This window comes from Panthera leo, chromosome C1 (assembly GCF_018350215.1).
Source record: "Panthera leo isolate Ple1 chromosome C1, P.leo_Ple1_pat1.1, whole genome shotgun sequence".
NCBI classification, from domain to species: domain Eukaryota; kingdom Metazoa; phylum Chordata; class Mammalia; order Carnivora; family Felidae; genus Panthera; species Panthera leo.
The window spans coordinates 29,901,170-29,922,203 of NC_056686.1; the positions used below are offsets into that span (position 1 = coordinate 29,901,170).

Here is a 21,034-nt window from a genome sequence, read left to right on the forward strand (position 1 = left end):
CATTTGTTCAGAACGTGGTAGATGGAAGACCAAACTGAAAGTATCCATAGAAACTGAGCCATTAGCAATTTTGTCCTTGACTTGTCAAGCCTCTGAGCCCTGTGTCCTGCCATGGATACCTATTTAGCCACTGGCCAGAGTCATCCTTCAAGGTCCAGGGCTGGGTAGGTCACATAGGTGAAGTTGGCCTCATCTGAAGCCCCAGGCGTTCAGTGGGGAGGGTGGGGGCCAGCAGCAAGCTGCTCACTGTCTGCAGTGGGTTCTGAGTCGTGGGTTCTGAGTGAGGTCATAAAAAGACTACTAGCGTAGAAGAAGCTATAAACGAAAACCAATGCCCATTGCTTGTATTATTCCAGATGGAATAAAACAGTACTATACACTCAGCAAAATGCTCGTGAATTAATTCTTTTTAAGTGTGTGGCAGGGGTGGGTAGGGAGGGTCTGATGATTCATGTCCTAAAGGGAACATTTTAACAACATCAAACAACATACGTGTGGGAACATACGTGTGGTTGAGTAATGATCGGGTCTCTTCTCATTACTGTTCCTATATAATTACCAGTATTAGGCAGCCATACGCAACACTAAGTACACTGGACTGGGGGTTAGCACCAATGGGTTGAGGTTCCAGCTCTGCCACGTGGCCACGTGACCTGGCGCGGGCAATACATCCCCTAAGCCTCAGACACAACGCAGCAGTAATAACACCTGCCTCCTAGGGTTCCTGTGAGGATCGGGCTAGATTACGGACATGTAAGTGTCTTATCAATAATAAAGCACCAACCAAATGTTGGGGGTGACGAGTACTCACAGTCAACCTCCTCCGTCAGCGACTTAATAGCATTCCTTACCCAGCATGCACCAGCATATAGGAGATAAACCTCCAGGCTTCCTCCCTCTTCTCAGGACTGTAGATAAAGGGACTCTCCAGGATGCCTGTGTCCAGGGTGATCCACTGTTTCTGAGGCTTCCACACAGCATAGTAAATAAACACTGCCAGCTGACCGGGAGGGGCAGACAGGAATGTTAACCACCTTCTGCAGAGAGTGGCCCCATTAAAGCCCACGGACACTACCTTGGTTCCAAATGATTAGCTCTCAAGGGGGCCATTCCGTAGCAAGTGCTCAAAAGATGACAGGAATTAAATTTCCCTGCTGCATATCTGCCCACGTAACCGTGGTCATAGCCTACTTCCTCCAGTGAGTAGGAGCGGCCCCACACCAAATATGAAGAAAATGCTTTCTGAGCCCCCTACCCCCCTTAAATACCCTCTGCCCTCATCTTTCCATTCCCATTTGGTCTCTCATTTACACGGTAATATTAAGTCACTGCTGGCTTCCAAAGAATAGGGAAAGGGAACAATAGTAACTTTCAGCCGAGAAGCCTGGCAAACACGACCTTAACCAAGTGATGAAGGTTCATGTCACCAGGGATGCCATGTGGAGGTCCCCTACTCCCTGATGTGATAGGATGAGAAAGGCACTTCACCTCTGCGTGTTCCTCCCTAAAACCCGTAACTCCAGTCTAATCATGAGAAAAACATCAGACAAGCCTGCATTGGGGGATAATCTACAGAATACCTGGCCCATACTCAAGATTATCAGAGTCATGAAAACAAAGCCTGAGAAACTGTCACAGATTAGAGGACACTGGGGGAACATGACAACTGAATGTGAGAACTCTGGGTTGCAGGATACAGAAGGGATAGAAAGAGGACATTAATGGAAAAGCTAGTAAAAATTGATATTAAGGGGCGCCTGAGTGGCTCAGCCAGTTAAGTGTCCAACTTAGACTCAAGTAATGATCTCATGGTTTGTGAGTTCAAACCCCGCATCCAGCTATCTGCTCTCAGCGCAGAGCCTGCTTTGGATCCTCTGTCTCCCCTCTCTCTCTCTCTCTCCCCCTCTCTCTCTCTCTGCCCCTCCCCTGCTAACGTTCTCTCTCTCTCTCTCTCAAAAAATAAACATTAAAACAAGAAAGATTTAAAAATACATACATAGAGGGGCGCCTGGGTTGCTCAGTCGGTTGAGCGACTGACTTCGGCTCAGGTCATGATCTCACGGTTCGTGGGTTTGAGCCCCGCGTCAGGCTCTGTGCTGACAGCTTGGAGCTTGAAACCTGCTTTGGATTCTGTGTCTCCCTCTCTCTGACCCTTCCCCACTCACGCTCTGTCTCTCAAAAATAAATTAAAATGTTTAAAAAAATTTTTTTAAATACATACATACATAAGAACTTTTATTTAAGGGGCACCTAGGTGGCTCAGTAGGTTGAACATCCAACTCTTAATTTCAGCTTAGGTCATGATACCAAGGTTGTGGACTTGAGCCCCACATCAGCATGGAGCCTACTTGAAATTCTCTCTCTCCCTCTGCCCATCTCCCCTGCTCGTGCTCTCTCTCTCTAAAATAAAAAAAATTAGGGGCACCTGGGTGGCTCAGTCGGTTAAGCATCCAAATTCGGCTCAGGTCACGATCTCATGGTTCGTGGGTTTGAGCCCTACATCAGGCTCTGTGCTGACAGCTCAGAGCCTGGAGCGGGGTTTCAGTCTCCCTCTCTCTCTGCCCCTCCCCCACTCGTGCTCTGTCTCCCTCTGTCTCAAAAATAAATAAATATTAAAAAAAATTAAAAAATAAATAAAATAAAATAAAATAATTAAAATTAAAAAAAAATAAAGCTTTTATTTTAAAAACTGATTTTGGAGCACTTGTGTGCCTCAGTCAGTTGAGCGTCCAACTCTTGATTTCAGCTCAGGTCATGATCTTATGGTTGTGGGATCAAGTCCCATGCAGGGTGCTGCACCGACAGCTAGGGGCCTATTTGGGATTCTCCTCCTCTCTCACCGCCCCTCCTCCACTTGCTCCTTCTCCCTCTCTCTCTGTCTCTCCCTCACTCGCTCTCATTCTCAAAATAAATAAATAAACATTAAAAAAAAACACACCCTGATCTTTCAGGGTGCCTGGCTGGTTCAGTCAGTAGAGTATGTGACTCTTGATCTCAGGGTTCTAAGTTCGAGCCCCATATTGGGTATAGAGATTACTTATAAATAAATAAATAAATAAATAAATAAATAAATAAATAAACAAATAAACAAATAAATAATAAATAGTTTTTAAAAAGACACTGATCTTTCTGTGAGAGACAAATACCCACAATGGTTGTACAGATTACTTGAAAATCAATCAATCAATCAATGATTTTTAAAAAAGAAACTGATCTTTCTGTGAGAGACAGATATCTTAGCACCCACTCTATGACCCTTCCTGGGAAAACTGCCCTTTCCACAGCACTGACTACAACAGTCATGTTTCGTATCACGTGACCTTATCCTATTATGCCCCAATTCCCCCAGACCCCCAGCACTCACACACCTGATTGGACCATGGGCAGGCCAGCCAATCCATAGGCTGGAAGGATAACCTGATAGAGTGTGCCAGGAGTGTTTACTCATTACCCTTTTCTTTATCTGAACCATAAGAGGCTAGCTCCCTATGATGGTTCATTTTATGTGTCAATTTGGCTAGACCATGATACCCAGATATTTGGTCAAAATCATTCTGGATGTTTCTGTGAAGATATTTTTTAGATGAGATCAATGTTAAAATCAATAGACTGAGTAAAGCAGATTACCCTCCATAACGTGGTGTCTCAACAAATGAGTTTAAAGCCTTGATAGAACAGACTGACCTCCTCTGAGGGAAAGGGAATTCTGCCTTTGAGGGAAAGTATGACTGCCTTTGAACTACAACTACAACTCTTATCCCCCTAGATCTCCAGCCTGCTGGCCTACCCTCGATTTTGAATTTGCCAAGCTTCCACAATTACATGAGCCAATTCCTTAAAATCAATCAAGTTCTCTCTCCATATCTATGTAGAGATGGATGGATGGATGGATGGATAATGTGTGTGTGTTTGTGTGTGTACACACTCGATTACTTCTATTTCTCTAAAGAACCCTGACTAATACCATTCTTGATAAGGAAGTGGAGACATCAGTGGGAATGATCAGAGACTTCCTAATGTCCCTGAAGTCACACCCCACACACATGCATCTTCTGCCAATTTCTTTTTTTTTTTTTAATTTTTTTTTAACGTTTATTCATTTTTGAGACAGAGAGAGAGACAGAGCATGAATGGGGAAGGTCAGAGAGAGAGGGAGACACAGAATCTGAAACAGGCTTCAGGCTCTGAGCTGTCAGCACAGAGCCCGACGTGGGGCTCGAACTCACGGACCGCGAGATCATGACCTGAGCCGAAGTTGGACGCCCAACCGACTGAGCCACCCAGGCGCCCCTTCTGCCAATTTCTTTATGAGACATCATGGTGTAGGAGAAAAAGGTTGGTAAGATGAGGCTCAGGAAAAGCCCAGTGCTGGCCCAGTCATACATATGTGACCTTGGGCAATTCATTCCACCTCTCTGAGCCTTGTACTCTTTTCTGGAAAATAAAAGGGCTTACTTGATCAGAGTCTGAAAACACACTACATGCTACCACAGTAGACATCATTAGAGGATTCCATTCTTTTTTTCCCTACTGAAATGTGGCGGCAGCCTATAGTCTATAGAAGCAATCAGTTCATGAGATCAAACCAATCTGTGACCCCAAGATTATTTGGTTTCTAAAGGCCCAACATCTAAAATGAAATGAAGCCACAGAAATAGTAGTCACAGCTGGGACGAGGACTTGCTTGAAAAATAAAACTCACCCTTGGCTGAAAGTGACTGGGAACACAGGAAAGACCTAAGGAGACTTCAGAGAGGGTGAAGTTGAGTTCCGCGTGGGCTGTGCCTGCCACCACCAAGCTCTCTTCTCTTCTCTAGATGTGATCGAAGCCCCCGTGTGTTTGCAACTCCCCAGGGGTACTTACACTAGTGCCCACCACCCAACTCACTCACCTCAGCAATGCTGATGGAGATGATGAACACAGGGGGTGGGAGGCAGTTAGCTCTCTCCAAGTATGTTCTTCGAACCTTTTCAGGAAGCATCCATTTTGAGACAACCCTGTGGACCTTTTTATTCTTGAAGGGATCTTTACCTCCCCCATCCTCTCGCATTTCCTTCTCTTCTTCCAGCTCTCCTTTCATGTCTCCATCCAAATTCAGAGTCACATCCTCTATCTCCAAATCGCGATCAGCAGCCATTGTCCTGGGTCTTCCCTCCACCTAAAAGGGACATGAATGTCAAGGAAAAACAGATGACTCTATAGTCCTTGGGCCACAGATCTTTCCTGAGCTGTCTGGTACAACCACTGGTTTGTTTCCTCGGCCTTTCCTGGATATTAATAGAAGGCAGTTGAAGATCTGGTGCCCACATACTCACAATATCCATATCCTCATCCCTAGCATGTAATTGTGACAAAGCAATAGGGTCTCCCCAAATGAGGGAGAGGGCTCCCCGGGGTCACTTCTATCGCCACCACCCAAAGAATGGACTAGAGCCTTGGAATAGAAACCCTACCTTGTATGTCCCTTCCTTCCCCTCTGCCACTGACTGTCAAGTCAACCATCAGCGTAAGAGATGCCTTGGCCATGAAGTGATGCATCTCAGAGCCCAAACCATGCACACCGCATAACTGAACCCAGTCTCGTCCAGCTAAAGTGAATGGTCTCCTTTCCCATTTTAGTCTCATCTCGCTTCTACTCCCAGGCCAAACACAGGTCTCAGATTTCTGACTCAGAATCAAAAATAGTTTACCGAGCATCTACTGTGTATCAGGCACTATGCTGGAGCCTTTCACATCTATTGACTCATTGGACTTCCACAATAACCCCAGGAGGTGGGGATTTGTAGTCCCATTTATGGATAAAAAACTGAGCTGCCCATTCTGCTCCCCAAAAAAGAATCAAACCTACATCTTACCAGCTCTCTTCCTAAACCAGCACTGCCCATTCGGTAGCACACTCGAGTTAGGAAGGCCATTCCTTGCTGGTCCTCCAGGCACAAGGTCAATACCCTTGCTGAAACACATCTCCCCAACGATGCTCTGACATCCAAAGCTCTTGGCTGAGTTCTTCCTAATTTCCACATCAGGTATTCCCTTGAATTCAATCCTCAACATTCAATTATTCAAGTATTTATTCAGTAAACATCTATGGAACACCTACTAGGTATCAGGCCACCATCCCTAGTCCAAAGGGTTGACAATGTAATGGAGGAAACAGAGGTCAATAAAAATCATACAAATAATTGTCTCATTACACTGTGATAGGGGACACCAAGCAGGTGTATAAGATACCAAGGCAGCATGTCTGTAACAGAGATGGCTGATCCACATACTTTCTTATCCCTATGCCATGTACTGTCCTTTCCCTGTTGGTCTGGTTCTGTTATTTTTTTTTTTTAATGTTTATTTATTTATTTATTTATTTAGAGAGAGAGAGAGAGCACAAGCAGAGGGAGGGCAGAGAGGGAGGGAGAGAGAGAATCCCAAGCAGGCTCCACACTGTCAGCTCAGAGCCCAATGCGGGACTTGAACTCACAAAACGTGAGATCATGACCTGTGCCGAAAACAGGAGTTGGGCACTTAACCAACTGAGCCACCCTGGTTAACCAGGCACTCCTAGTTCTGTTATTTTTTGCTCCTGGTTAAACTACTTAAATCATTCAAATATTTCTGTGGTCAAAAGTGGGGGGAAGGGCTGGAATAGTGAGGGAAAAAAATGTTGCAAAATAGTTGTAGAGTACAATCCAATTTTTGTAAAAAGTAACATACTGTTAAGACACAGAACAGATGAACAGGAGGGAAGGGAAGCAAAAATAATATAAAAACAGGGAGGGAGACAAAACATAAGAAACTCTTTAAAAATAGAGAACAAACAGAGGGTTACTGGAAGGGTTGTGGGAGGGGGGATAGGCTAAATGGGGAAGGGGCATTAAGGAATCTACTCCTGAAATCATTATTGCACTATATGCTAACTTGGATGTAAATTAAAAAGTAATAATAAAATAAAGTAACAAAAATAAATAAATAAAGTCAACCTCACACACACAAAAAAAGTAACATACTGATACACAGGAAGAAATCTGGAAAATTAACCATGATTATATCTGCATGGTGGGTGGGATTTCACGAGATTTTTGCCTCCTGTGCAGGGGTGGGCCCAGATTTTGCGGAGCCTAAAGTGTAAACAATTTGGGCGGTTTTCCTTGGAAAAAATAATATAAAATTAAAGTTACAAAATATAAAAATTGCAAAAGTAGATACTGGCCTTTGCAGGAGCCCATGCAAATGAAAGAGACCTGAAGTTTATTAGCTTCAGAGGCAGCCTCTGTTTATATTTGATTTTTAAAGGTTTTATTACTATTTTAATTAAAAAACAAAAAACAAATAAAGGTGTGCCTGGGTGGCTCTGCCAGTTAAGCGTCCAACCAGCTCAAGTCACGATCTCACAGTTCATGAGTTCCAGTCCTGCATCAGGCTCTGTGCTGGCAGTGTGGAGCCTCCTTGGGATTCTCGCTCTCTCCTCTCTGCCCTTCCCCTACTCAAGCTTTCTCTATGTTTCAAAATAAATAAATAAATAACTTTAAAAAATAATAATAATAATAAATTAGAAAAGAAATAAATAAAGCCATATCTATGACACCTTGACTTGATCCTAAAGTCTCAACTACTGTACTATTTCTCCCCTCCCCTTTGTGGCCTAATATCTTGAAGGAGGAGTCTGTACCCCTAACCAGATGGTCATCTGCATCCTCCATTGGAACTGATCTCCTGAGTTACACCCTTCAAACAAATCCACTTCAAGGGCACCTGGGTGGCTCAGTTGGTTAAACGCCCAACTTCGGCTCAGGTCATGATCTCAGGGTTCATAAGTTTGAGCCCTGAATCGGGCTCTGTGCTGACAGCTCAGAGCCCAGATGGAGCCTGCTTCAGATTCTAGGTCTCCCTCTCTCTCTCTCTCTGCCCCTGCCCCACTCGCATTCTGTCTGTCTGTCTCTCTCTCTAATTTATTAAATTTAATAAATTTTAAACATTTACTAATGTTTAAAATAAATAAACATTAAAAAAAAGTTAATTCAAAAAATCCACTTAAGGAGTGATGTGAGTCCCAATCACGCAGGCAGAGCACCGCTGGCATTTCAAAGCACATACCCACGCAAAATCTCACATACTCCTCAGAATAAGCTGAAGTAAAAAGAAGGCAAGGGTTGTGTTCCCAATTCTCCTCATCTTCAACCTTCCTAACAGACCTTCTTTCATTCATCTCTCATCTCAACCATATTTTATTCACTGACTTCCTTCTCCTGCCCTCAAGCCACAGGCATCCCCTCTGCGTGCTTCAACAACACTCTTGTCCTGCAATTGGACTTCTCTAACTCGGTGAAGAGGAGCTAGTGGCAAGGTCACTAGAGGACAGGAACACAGGCTTTGACACTAGACAGACTGGGGAATGGCTCCGTCTTATTTTTCTTTACAACCTCAGGCAATGGCCGCAGGCCTGGTACCATAAACCCTAGCATGGTGGTTGCAAGGGCATGGGGGGAAGGGAGAAAATGGGGAGTTGTCTGATTTAATGGGTGCAAAGTTTCAGTGTAGGAAGATAAAGTTCTGGAGATGGATGGTGTTAAGAGTTTCACAACAATGTAAAAGTACTTAATGCCAATGAACTGTATACTTAAAAATGGCTAAAATGGTAAATTTTAAGTTATGTATGTTCTACCCACCACCCCCAACACACACACACACACACACAAAACAATAATGCAAAACTTTCAAGGTCATTGCAAAGATTAGATACAGTGTATCACCCATATGTGCTTCATCAATGATATATATATATATATATATATATATATATATATATACACACACGTATATATATATATATATTTTTTTTTTTTTATTTTTATTTTTTAAATATGACCCACGGAGCCAGATGACTGGGATTAAAACACAGCTCTACTACATTATCAACTGTAAACTTAGGTAAATCACTTAAATTCTCTGGGCCTCAGATTACATTTTTTTAAATTGTGGTAATATACACGTAACATAAAAATTTATCACTTTAGGGGCGCCTGGATGACTCAGTTGTTTGGGCATCCAGCTCTTGATTTCAGCTCAGGTCATGATGTCATGGGTTTGCGAGTTCAAGCCCTGCATTGGGTTCCGTGCTGACAGTGCAAGCCTGCTTGGAATTCTCTCTGTCCCTCCCCAACTCGCTCTCTCTCTCTCTCTCTCAATCTCTCTCAAAATAAACAAGTAAACTTAAAAAAAATTACCACTTTAACCATTTTAAAGTATACAATTCAGTGTCATTAAGTACATTTACAATGTTATGTAACCATCACCACTATCTAGTTCAGGAACTTTTTCATTACCCCAGACAAAAACTCCAAACCCATTAAGCAATCTCTCCATTGCCATCTCTCTCCAGCCCATGGCAACCACTTTTCTGTCTCTATGGATTTACTTATTTGGGGGACTTCATGAAAATGGAATCATACAATATGTGGCCTTTTGAGTCTGGCTTCTCTTAGAAGAAAGTCTTCAAGGTTCATTCCTTTTTTTTTTTTTTTTTTTAAATAGGTACCACACCCAATGTGGGGCTTGAACTCACAACCGAGATCAAGAGTCATAGGCGGAGATGATGGGTTAAATAGGTGATGGGTATCAAGGACGGCACTTGTTGTGATGAGCACTGGGTGTTGTATTTAAGTGATGAATCACTAAATTCTACACCTGAAACTAATATTACACTGCACATTAACTAACTGGAATTTAATAAATTTGAAGAAGGAAAAAAAAGAGTCACATGCCCCACCTACTGAGCCAGCCAGGTGCCCCAGGACTTCATTCCTTTAGTATAGTAATTAATTAAGTACAGTAATAATAAGTATAATTAATATAAGTATATAACTAAGTATAATAATTAATATAGTAATTCTATATTTAACTTATTGGGAAACTCTCAGATTCCATTTTAAAGTGGGGATAATGATAGAACTTACCTTGTAGCATTGTTGGAAAGATTGTTGGAGGTAATGGGGGCTCCTGAGTCAGTTAAGCCTCAACTCTTGATTTTGGCTCAAGTGTTTGGCTCAAGTCATGATCTCACTCATTTTCCCTCCCTCTCTTTCTCTCTCTCTCTCTCTCTCTCTCTCAAATAAATAAATAAATAAATAGACAAGCATTTTGAAAAATCCTAAGAAAAGATTATTTGAGGTAATGCATGTAAAGCACTTAGAATAGTATCTGGCACATGGGAAACACTCCATAATTTTATTATTAGCTATGGACGGATGAGTGGGTGGATGGATGGATGGATGGATGGTTGGCTGGCTGGAAAGATGAAAGGGATGGGCTGAGTCTAGGGCCTATTTTCATACTGTAAGTTACTGGAAATCAACTCATACTGCAAGTTACTGGAAATCAACTCATACTGAATTTATTCTTAAAAATACTTCATTAGGCAGTTTCCACATTACAATAGGTTATATTCAGAAAATTTAGGGAAGAAGAGAATTCCCCTTCCATGTGACTTTTCCCCCAGCAACTTTTCTGAAAAGAAAGTCTTCCTCCCTCCCCTACATCTTCCACCTTCCCACTCACCCGGCCTCCCAGGGACAGACACTAAGTCTGGAGACCTAATTATTGCATTAATTTTCCTTGAATGCTGTTGACTATTTCCAGTTTTGTGACTTCTCACGATTGCCAAAACACAGTGTGGGTTGGAGACTCACAGTGTTTAACTGCAAATATTAAAGCATTTAAAAATTTTTTTAATGTTTATTTATTTTTGAGAGACAGAGACAGAGTGCAAGCAGGGGAGGGGCAGAAGAGAGAGGGAGACACAGAATCCGAAGCAGGCTCCAGGCTCCGAGCTGTCAGCACAGAGCCTGACGCGGGCCTCAAACTCACAAACTGTGAGATCATACCTGAACTGAAGTCGGACATTCAACCGATTGAGCCACCCAGGCGCCCCTAAAGTATTTTAAAAATAAGTTCAACTAGTGATGATTAACATTGTGTTAATAAGCTCTACTGTAAATTGAAATACCATACACGATCACTTTATGAGGAAATAAAATTCTACAATGTTAATATAACTTGATAGCTATAAAAGGAACTAGAAAACTAAGGCTTACATTTCCTCAAAATTTTCTCTTTTCTCCAGACTTCAAACTTTCCAGAAATTTTACAAAGTCAAGCCCACCACTTTAGGTATTTTAATGAAATGTATTTCCTGTGCTGCAAAGATATCTGCCCCATTCGGTTTAGGCAAGACTCACTGTGGCTGTGCTTTCTTCCTTGGCAGGGAGAGTAGACAGATCTGACATGTAGTTCTAGCTACATCAGCCTCTTGCAACAGATGAAAACGTTGGTGGCCACTGCAGGGTTTGGGGTTTACCTCTCTTCTCAATCACGGTCACACTCTGACTTCCCTCCCCGTCTGTGTGCCCTGTTGCTTGGAGACAGGGGCCTCTCCCTGATTCATCCATCTCTCCAACATCTGCTTCTCAATACTTCCAGTCTCTGACATTCCCTGTCCCTCCCACTCCTGTTTATCTTCTGCTCCCACACCTGAATTTCTGAGCACAGCTCACCACCCTGGAAACATTAGTAATCAAACAATGAAAAGACTATCCATACTTTTGGGGCTGTGGGAAACAGGTGCAGCCTTTTGGGAAGGCAACTGGGCAGTAATTGCCCAAAATAGAAAAGCATATAACTTTCAACAGAACCACCCTCCTCCTAGAAATCTATCCTGCAAATGTATCTGAGCAAGTATACAAAGCTATATTTCAAAGATGTTCAGCGCAGAACAATTTACAGCAGTGAAAAATCACAAAGAACTAGAATGTACTTCAGTTGGGTTGTTGCATTTCCTGCCTGTTCCAATCCTTAGGTAGTTAGTTCTTCCTTACACTGTGCTGAAATCTGCTCACCAGCACATTTGCTCCCGGGTCCAATGTTTTCCTCCCTAGGCTAATCTAAGGTTATGGCGTTAATTTTGTCCCTACGTGGGCGTGGCCTGGATATTCCATGGGCTCTACAGGTCAAAGTTGGGGTAGGGTCTCTGGAAGCATACTTTAGATTACCGGAATTTTTGGAGGCCCAATTAAATAAAGCAGGAGTCTCAAAACAAGTCAGCAATGAATACAACACATCATAGTCTTAAAGAGATATAAATGCATCTGCAGCTATCAAATTATTCACTTTGTCACTCTCATCACAGTGTGATATATTGAGAGGCCTTATTTACCGCACTGATTGTGTTTCTTACTAAGCAAAAATCATCCAGGTGTCTTGAGCTTTCTTTAATGTTGGCTTGATGTTGTGCCTCACCTCCTTCCTTTTATCTTTAGCAGGTGGCTGTCAACTCTGTTGAAATCTCTCTGTCTCTCTCCTTCTCCGCCCCACCCCCCCACCCAGATCAAAATCAGGTGGCGCTGCTGTGAAAAGTCCTCATCCTACCAGTATGGAACAACGAAGGTGGACTGTTAAAAAGAATGCTGGAGGAGTAGAAAAGACTCATGTTCTTCAAGTTAAAATGAAGATATTCCCCCTGTGCATCAAAGACTTTCTCTTCATGGTTGCCAAGTATTCCTTTTTTTAAAGTTGGCTCCATGCCCCATGTGGCCCTCAAACTCACAACCCTGAGATCAAGAGTCAACTGCTCTACCAACTGAGCCAGCCAGGTACCCCAGCAAGGATTCTCAAGGAAAGGAAAAGTGGGGAGGCTCAACCGGCTAAGCATCTGACTCTTGGTTTCCGCTCAGGTCATGATCTCACAGTTTGAGTTTGAGCCCTGCATCGGACTTCACACTGTCAGTGCAGAGCCTACTTGGGATTCTCTCTCTCTCTCCCTCCCTCTCTGCCCTGCCCCTCCCCTCCCCCCGCCTCTCTCTCATTCTCTCAAAATAAATAAATAAATAAACTTAAAAAAGAAATTAGAGGAAAACTGGAAAGAACTTCCTTACATCCTGTCTTTGTGTGGAATAAGTATTGCTCATGATATGAATCATGGAGCCATTGTGTTGGCCAAGGATTGGAAAGGGTGGGGCAATGCTCATTTACCCAGAACACTCTTCTGCCTTAAAAAAAAAAAAAAAAGTAGAGGGTGCCTGGATGGCTCAGTGGATTAAGCGTCCAACTTTGGCTCAGGTCATGATCTAGCATGATCTAGCGGTTTGTGAGTTTGTGCCTCACATCAGGTTCTGTGCTGACAGCTCAGAGCCTGGAGCCTGCTTCAGATTCTGTGTCTCCAGCTCTCTGCCCCTCCCCCACTCACGCTCTGTCTCTTTTCTCTCAAAAATAAATAAACATGAAAAAAAAATTTTTTTAATGTAGAGAGAGATTTCCATAAGGAGATTTACACAGGAGACCCTTGACAATGGCAAGAGATTTTTCCAAAGACCTTTCAAGAGCTGGGGTACCTGGGTGGCTCAGTGGGTTAGGTGTCTGACTTTGGCTCAGGTCATGATCTTGCCATTCACAAGTTCGAGCCCCGCATCAGGCTCTGTGCTGACAGCTCGAAGCCTGGAGCCTGCTTCAGATTCTGTGTCTCCCTCCCTCTCTGCCCCTCTCCCGTTCACACTCTGTCTCTGTCTCTCAAAAAATGAATAAACATTAAAAAAAAATTTTTTAAAGACCTTTCAAGAGCCTTAGTAAACCATATAGTATCTCCCAAAATTATGTTAAAATTATGGCCAGAAAATTCTAAGCGATTGCATTTCAGACCCTAAATAATTCTATAATTGCAGGTGTAAGGTTATTTATAAAGTTTGTTATGTGAGAAATATCAATTAACTATGTTCAACACTCTGCACCCAAGGTCCCAAAGAAGAAAAGAAAATAGAACCTTGGTTCATTAATTGTGCCTCTTTCGTCTTTATGTAAACTTTAACTTCTCTCTTGAAGACCAGTTTCTTCACTGGCTGAAGCACTCATTAAAACAACTTGCCAAAGCACTTTTCCTTGTATCTCTGTGACGTACATCATACATCTCTTGGTGTCAGGGATCCTAGACACCACTGAACCTGACATTCCATGCCAATGTACCCAAGACTTCTACCTGTGGCAAAACATAAAAAATAAAAGTCACTTTCTCAAACCTCTTCACTTTCTTCTCATTTCTATTTCCGGCACTACCAAGTGATTTATTTTTAGGAGTCTTTTCTACTCCAACAAGAAACAAAGACTTTAGTCACTACATGCAGGTTACATAAAGGCTGTAACTAGTAGAGAAGAGTGAAGTCATGTGAGATGTCAAAGTGGAATGATGGGCCTGGCTCACTAACTAAATGACTAGCAAAATCATTCAGTTCACATTCATTCACAACGGGCCTTTGAGGGTAGCTAATGAAATATGAAAAATGTTAAGTGTTGAATCTGCACATGTCAAGGACTCCCAGTACATTCTTTTGATAATGCTTATATAATGGTCATTTGTCAGAGTTCTTGGAGAATTCCCAATCTCATGAATCCCGCTGGGCAGCAGGGACCACTTCCCACTACAGAAGGTAAAAATTCCCAATCCTAACTGTTCCAGGTCCCTAGGCAACTGGGGCTCAGGTATGTAACTTGGGCTTGACCCATTAGCTGCATTTGCTTAGGATTTTTGAGGCTGGAGCTTCAAGACTGGTTAAGTTCTTTCCAGTGGTGACGATAAAGCAGTGGCAACAGTGTCCACTGTCCAGGCTCGCCATTGGGTCAGTTTGACATCCAGCATCCAAGGCCAGCTGTATCTTGGATACAGGCTGCAGCAATGAACATGGAGCTGCAGAAGCAATAGGGCCATTTTCACCTACCTGGCTCTGTGATGATTTTGGTGTAGTTCTCTGCCACAGGGAGTCAAAATGGAAATAGTCACCCAGGAAAGGAAAGGGATTTGCCTCTCTGAAAACCCAGAGGACTAAGTCAGGCCCACCTTCCCTTCTTCATCTCACCCAGGAGAGCACAGGCACAGCCACCCGCCTTAGGACAACTCTTAGGTCTCCCTTTGTCTCGGCTTATTTCCCAAACCTGGTTTCTGCAGCCTTCCAGTGATTTTGTAACCTACCTGTGATACTGTGAAATACTAAAAAACAAATATTTTCCCACCCAGTTCCTGGCACAGAGCTCCTAAAACCTCTGGAATTTCCTGAGTGACAGGGGTGGGAGGAGCATCTTCTATTATTCATAATAAGCCCCTTTCAACCACACCTGAGTTTATGCTAATGAAGTGACTCTTGGAGGATAGGGCTGGTTGCCTAAGGAAATGACCACGGGATTAGAGGTTAGAGGGTTGGAATTTGCAGGCCCACCTCTGGGAATGGAAGAAGGGCTAGAGATGGAGCTTCATCACCAAAAATCAATAACCAATCATGCCTATGTAATGGAACCTCCATAAAAACTCTAAGCAAAAGGTTCATAGAGCTTCCAGGTTGGTAACCACAGTGAGGCGCTGGGAGAACAAAACACCCAGAGAGGGCATGGAAGTTCTACATCCTTTCCTGTATACCCTGCTCTATGCATCTCTTTCATTTGGTTGCTCTTGACTTGTATCCTTTATGATGAGCCAGTACTAATAAGTAAAGCCCTCTCCTAAATTCTGTGAGCTGTTCTAGCAAATTATTAAGCCCAAGGAAGTGGGGTGGGGGGAAGGGTCACAGAAACCCCAAATTACAGCCAGTTGATCAAAAGTACTGGAAGTCCAGACTTGCAACTGGGGTTTGAAGTGGGGAGCAGTCATATGAAACTGAGCCCTTAGCCAGTGGGGAAGTTAGTGGCAGAATTGCTTGGTGTGAAAAACCCACATATTTGGTGTCAGAAGTGTGAATAGGAGTCGAGAAATAGTTTTTATTTTCCCACCCAATGTGCTTTCAATAAAATTTATTCACTGATGTAATCAACCTGAATCACTCTCTGCCCTTGCAACCAAGAACCTAATAACACCTGAATAGCCAAGAAACTCTTCTACCTGCGGTCTTCCTGTTATAAGTTAAACTCATTTCTTGTTCTGTGTGAGGGAGACACAGTGCAAGGAGAGCACAGAACCAGGAAACCTGTTCTTTGGTCTAGACTCTGCCACTTCCTGGCTGTGTGAGCTGGAGCCTGTCCCTTCCATGCTCTGAACCATGGCTCTCTCTCATGTGCACAGTGAATTGGACAGTCTGCCCCCCAGACCAGTAGTTCTCTAAACTGGCTATGCCTTAGAATCTCCTTGAGCATTTGTTTTTCAACATCAGTTTCCATACAGCTTCCTGGGCCCCACTCCTGAAAACACTAATTGGGTAGATTTAGCAGATCTCTGACAAGTGACGTAGAGACAGCAGCACCTTTGAGACCACAAAGTAAGGACTCCAGGGTCCAGTCCTCTGACAAACTCTGTGATCATCCAACAGAGAGTTCCTGGCACACAGGAGGAGTTTGGAAAATACTTACACCTGTGTAAAGGGTAAACAGACTCTCTGCAACTTTTCTGTAAATCTAAAATTATTCCAAAATAAAAAGTTTATTTGAAAGAATACTGGAAGGAGGGGAGCCTGGGCAGCTCAGTCAGTTAAGCGCCCAACTTCAGCTCAGGTCATGATCTCACCTGAGTTCAAACTCTGCATCAGGCTCTGCGCTGACAGCACAGAGCCTGCTTCAGATCCTCTGTCTCCCTCTCTCTCTCTGTCCCTCCCCTGCTTGCTCTCTCTCAAAAATAAATAAACATTGAAAACAAACAAACAAACAAAAAATGGATACTGGAAGGAAGGAGAGGGGAATCTATCCAGACCACATTAACCAAAACTCTTACATCACTTTTTGTTGAAAAGCACCTCCCACTACCCTTTTCCTCTACATTCAATCCTATTATCATTCCCATCGCTGACCTGTCAGAGGAGACCCACAGAGCCACCACACCCTCATGGCTACAAAAGGACTCGTCAGCTGACTTTTTGCTCAGCACTGTGAAGATCCGAGTTCTGCTCCCAGCATAGTCCTTCATTTCTCTGTGCCTCAGTGTCCTCAGCTGTCAAACAGACCCCCTTTCTCTCCTTAGTATCTCACAGAATCATTGTAAGAAGCAAATGAAATAAGAGTTGCCATAGGAGTGGGCACTTTACTGCCTGCCAGATTCTATGCTAAGCACTTAATGAGCATTCTCTTCATTAATTTTCACGACCTTATAAAATAGGATAAAAACAAAAAAAATTGTTTTTAATAAAACAGGATAATAACACCCCCATTTTATAGATAAGGAAACTCAGGCTCCAAAGTAACTTGATCAAGGTAACGCAGCCAGTGAGGGGAGAGCTGGGAGAGGAACCCAGGGTGTCTGACCCACAGACCCTGTGTGCTCCTCGGCCCTGTGATTTCTGTGCACCAAGTGTTAAAGAAGCGTACATCTTTATGTTGATTATGTTCATCCCGTCCTTCCCTCTACCCTAATCTCCCTCTTCTTCCCCCAGCTCCCCAAACAGACCCACACCAGAGCCTGGGGGTTTCCAAGTGGCAGGCCATCAGCCCAGAGGATGGGGCTGGGAATCCCCACCATTCCCACTGCTGCCACAGGGAGTCAAGATGGAAATAGGCACCCAGGAAAGGAAAGGGATTTGCCTCTCTGAAAACCCAGAGGACTAAGTCAGGCTCACCTTCCCTTCTTCATCTCACCCAGGAGAGCACAGGCACAGCCACCCGCCTTAGGACAACTCCTCTTTGGCAGAAAGAGACTTTCGATCATTAGTTTGTGCTGTTTTGCTAGTTGCATTCAAATGAGTAGGTTCTAAATATCTGAATTGTTTCTTTAAACAGCTGGCCCCACCCATTCATTGGTACCAGGCCGGCCCTTGCCAAGGCTGAGTCCTGCCTTGATGTGGCCTGGGAGCCCAGGAGGCTGGGCGGCAGGCTGTGCTGGGTGTACCCAATTTTTGCCCAGCCGGACCTGGCGGGGAGGCTTTTGGTGGCGTTGCTAGGCAACCTGGGTAATTGGAGAGGCCACAGATTGGGCTTCTGGGCCACAGAGATTAACAGCCTCCTTCATCACACTGCAAACCATCATTATGCCCAGTTCCAGGGGCCTGCAGCAATCTCTGTGGTTTAGCCTGAAAGAGCGCTTTTTTAGCTACAGAAATTAAGAACCAGCCTTTCAATATTATGGGTTTGTGGCTGTGGTTGTTTTCTTTTTGCTACATCTCTGAGGATACACTCAGAACAAATAAGCAAAAGATTTAAAAACAAAAAATGCTTTCACAAACCCCCTTTTCCAGAAGTTTTTCTTATTCCTAAAGCAAAGCAAACTTGCACTCAACTTTGAGGGTAACTAAGGCAGAGACACTCTGCCTCCCGAGGTCTCTGCACACCCACTATGTATTAAAAGCTTCTCCCTTGGAATCCCACACAACCGTGGCTGTGATTCGGGGTGGGGAACCGGGGCCTTTGTCATGGGCAAGGCCTCTCAATAGGAAAATGTCTTTTTGTGTCTCTCCCATTAACAGCAATTGTAATATCCCCCCCTTCCTAGTCTACAGAACCACTTTCACTTATACCATTTCATTGGATCCTCCTAGCTGCCCTGTGAAGATGACATCATTATTATTCCCATTTTACAGACGAGCAATGAAAACAAAAGAGGCAACTGTGATCAGATACCTACCCAGTCACACGAAAGCTGGGACATAAGGCCATTTTTCTGAGGCCATCCTGAGCTCTCCACTATACTATACTACTTTCCCCAGAGCTATCTAAGATATGACATATATATTTGTACCTTATTGTAATATAAGTAATAGTAACAATAATACACACTGGTGTAGAGACACAAGAACCTCATCCTGTACCTCATACTGTCCTCAACACATCATCCTTGTTGATTGTGGTCAGGCTTTCAAAGCTGCCTCGTGTACACTAAGGAATATGGAAGAATTCCCAGGGATGGACACCCTATTTAGCTACGTTAACAGACCTAGCATACCAGAGTGCAGGGCTCAAGAGAGACACTGACCCTGAGCCACTTCTTCCTTAATTCAAGGAGAGGACTCTGTTTGATAGCATTATGATACTACTACGTTAGCGCCTTAAGTAAGGAGGCAGAATCATTGCTTTCATTAGATATTTGTAGGTACTTTTCAAAAGGTCTTTTAGTACCTCATTGGCAATGTTTCTTGAACAGTGGTCTTTTGATAATGACCAACTGTGCTAGTGTGCACGGGACTAGGGATTTCTTGGGATGTAGAACTTGGGACGCTAAAATCAGGACAGTGCTGGGCAAACTGAGGACAGTCACCTGTCATAGACCACCTACATCAGAATCATCCGGGGAGGTCAGGTGAAAGTGGCTGGTTCTAATCCTATGGCAGTGGTTCTTAACCTTGGCCACACATCAGAATTATCTGAGAAGATTATAAAAAAATATTGATGTTTGGGCTCACCCCAGAACAATGGCATCAGAGCCTCTGGAGCTAGGGCCTGGATACTGTATATTTTAATGTGCAACCCAGACTGAAAGCTCATACCCGAGAGATTTGGATTCAGAGGGTCTGGGCTGGGGTCTTGCCCAGGAATCGGCATGCCTTTTTGACAGCTCCCCAGGGGATTCTTCTGTACACCGTGGTTTAATGACCAATGAATTCTTACATGATGTATGCATTCACTGGACAAGCATTCCCTGAATGCCTTCTGTATGTTGGGCTCTGGAAACACAAAGAAAAAAACAAAACAAAACAAAACAAAATACCTCCTGTTTCCAGGCCCTCCCCATCCAGAAAGGAATAAAATTCTACACATTGTTCCAACACGGTATACTGTGATTTAGATTTATAAAGTGAGTCAGCACCAGCAGGGTGATTACAGTTAATCTGTTCACAGAAACCTAGTGTGATACACAGATATAGAGATAGATAGATAGATAGATAGATAGATAGATAGAGTGGGATTTGTTTCTCCCGTCCTTGAATCTGGGCTAGCCCTGTGACAGGCTTTGACCAATAATACGAGGTAGAAGTAGCACCTCCCAAGGCCAAGCCTTAAGCCTGCAGCCCCCACTCTTGTTCCTCTTGGAAACCTGATTCCATATAAGAAAGTTGGCTACTGGGGCACTTGGCTGTAAAGCATGCAGCTCTTGACCTCAGGGTCCTGAGTTTAAGCCCCATGTTGGGCATAGAGCTTACTTTTAAAAAACAAATAAATAATAATAACAGAAGCTAAAGGAGCACGTGGGGTGGCCCAGTCAATTAAACACCCAACTTCCGCTCAGGCCATGATCTCTCAGTTCATGAGTCTGAGCCCCGCACCAGCGGACTCTCTGCTGTCAACACAGAGCCTGCTTTGGATCCGCTGTCTCCTTCTCTCTCTGCTCCTCCCCAGCTTACGCTCTCTCTCTCTCTCTCAAAAATGAGTAAACATTTTTTTTTAAAGTAAAAACTAATAATAATAAGGCTGATACCCTGAAGCCACTATGTTATGAGGAAGTCCAAGCTACTCATATGGAGAGAGAGACCATGTAGAAGAGCACCAAGGTGCCAGACTTATGAGTGAGTGAAGCCTTCTTAGACCTTATAGCCCAGCTCATCCACCAACTGAATATAGCCAAGTCAGTGACGCCAGCCAATACCATAGAGGGCAGAAGAACGGCTCAGCTGGACCCCGCCCAAATTCCAGACCCACAAAATCATGACAAAATAAAATGATTGTTTTAAGCCACCACATTTTGGGGTGATTTGTTAACACAGCAATAGTTACCAACATACGTCACCAGAACTAGAAGACAGAATGGCGTCCCATACCATTCCGCCTTCCCATTAGCATTGTCCATCTTGGTATCCCTCCAGAGAGTAGACTGCTGATGTCTTACCTGAAATAGTCTCCATCTCAGTTTCCACTCCTGCCCCCGCCCTCCAAAACAAACACGACTATAAATCAGAGTCTAGCAGAATATAGCAACTCTCTCCTTAAAACCTCTTAAAGGGGAGCAATTGGGTGGCTCAGATGGTTGAGCGACCAACTTTTAATTGCGGCTCAGGGCTTGATCTCGCAGTTCGTGGGATCAAGCCCCATGTTGGGCTGCAGCGCGGAGCCTGCTTGGGATTTTCTCTCCCTCTCTCTCTGCCCCTCCCCCCCTCGCACTCT

General features: G+C 43.7%; 1 protein-coding gene across 3 annotated transcripts in view; it reads right to left on the reverse strand.

The window, feature by feature from the left end:
- The window catches only part of RHBDL2 (rhomboid like 2), a 52,043-nt gene that overhangs the window by 23,852 nt on the left and 7,157 nt on the right, over positions 1-21,034 (reverse strand). For 2 of the 3 annotated variants that reach the window (XM_042953152.1, XM_042953151.1), the window contains 2 exons: positions 4,893-5,159; positions 852-1,000 (listed from right to left, as the gene is read on the reverse strand). In XM_042953152.1, coding sequence (XP_042809086.1) covers positions 852-1,000; positions 4,893-5,138 — 395 coding nt within the window. In that variant the 5' untranslated portion in view covers positions 5,139-5,159. Of the gene's footprint in view, positions 1-851; positions 1,001-4,892; positions 5,160-13,802; positions 13,874-21,034 lie in introns of those variants that run through there. The other variant, XM_042953153.1, reaches the window with a different exon arrangement.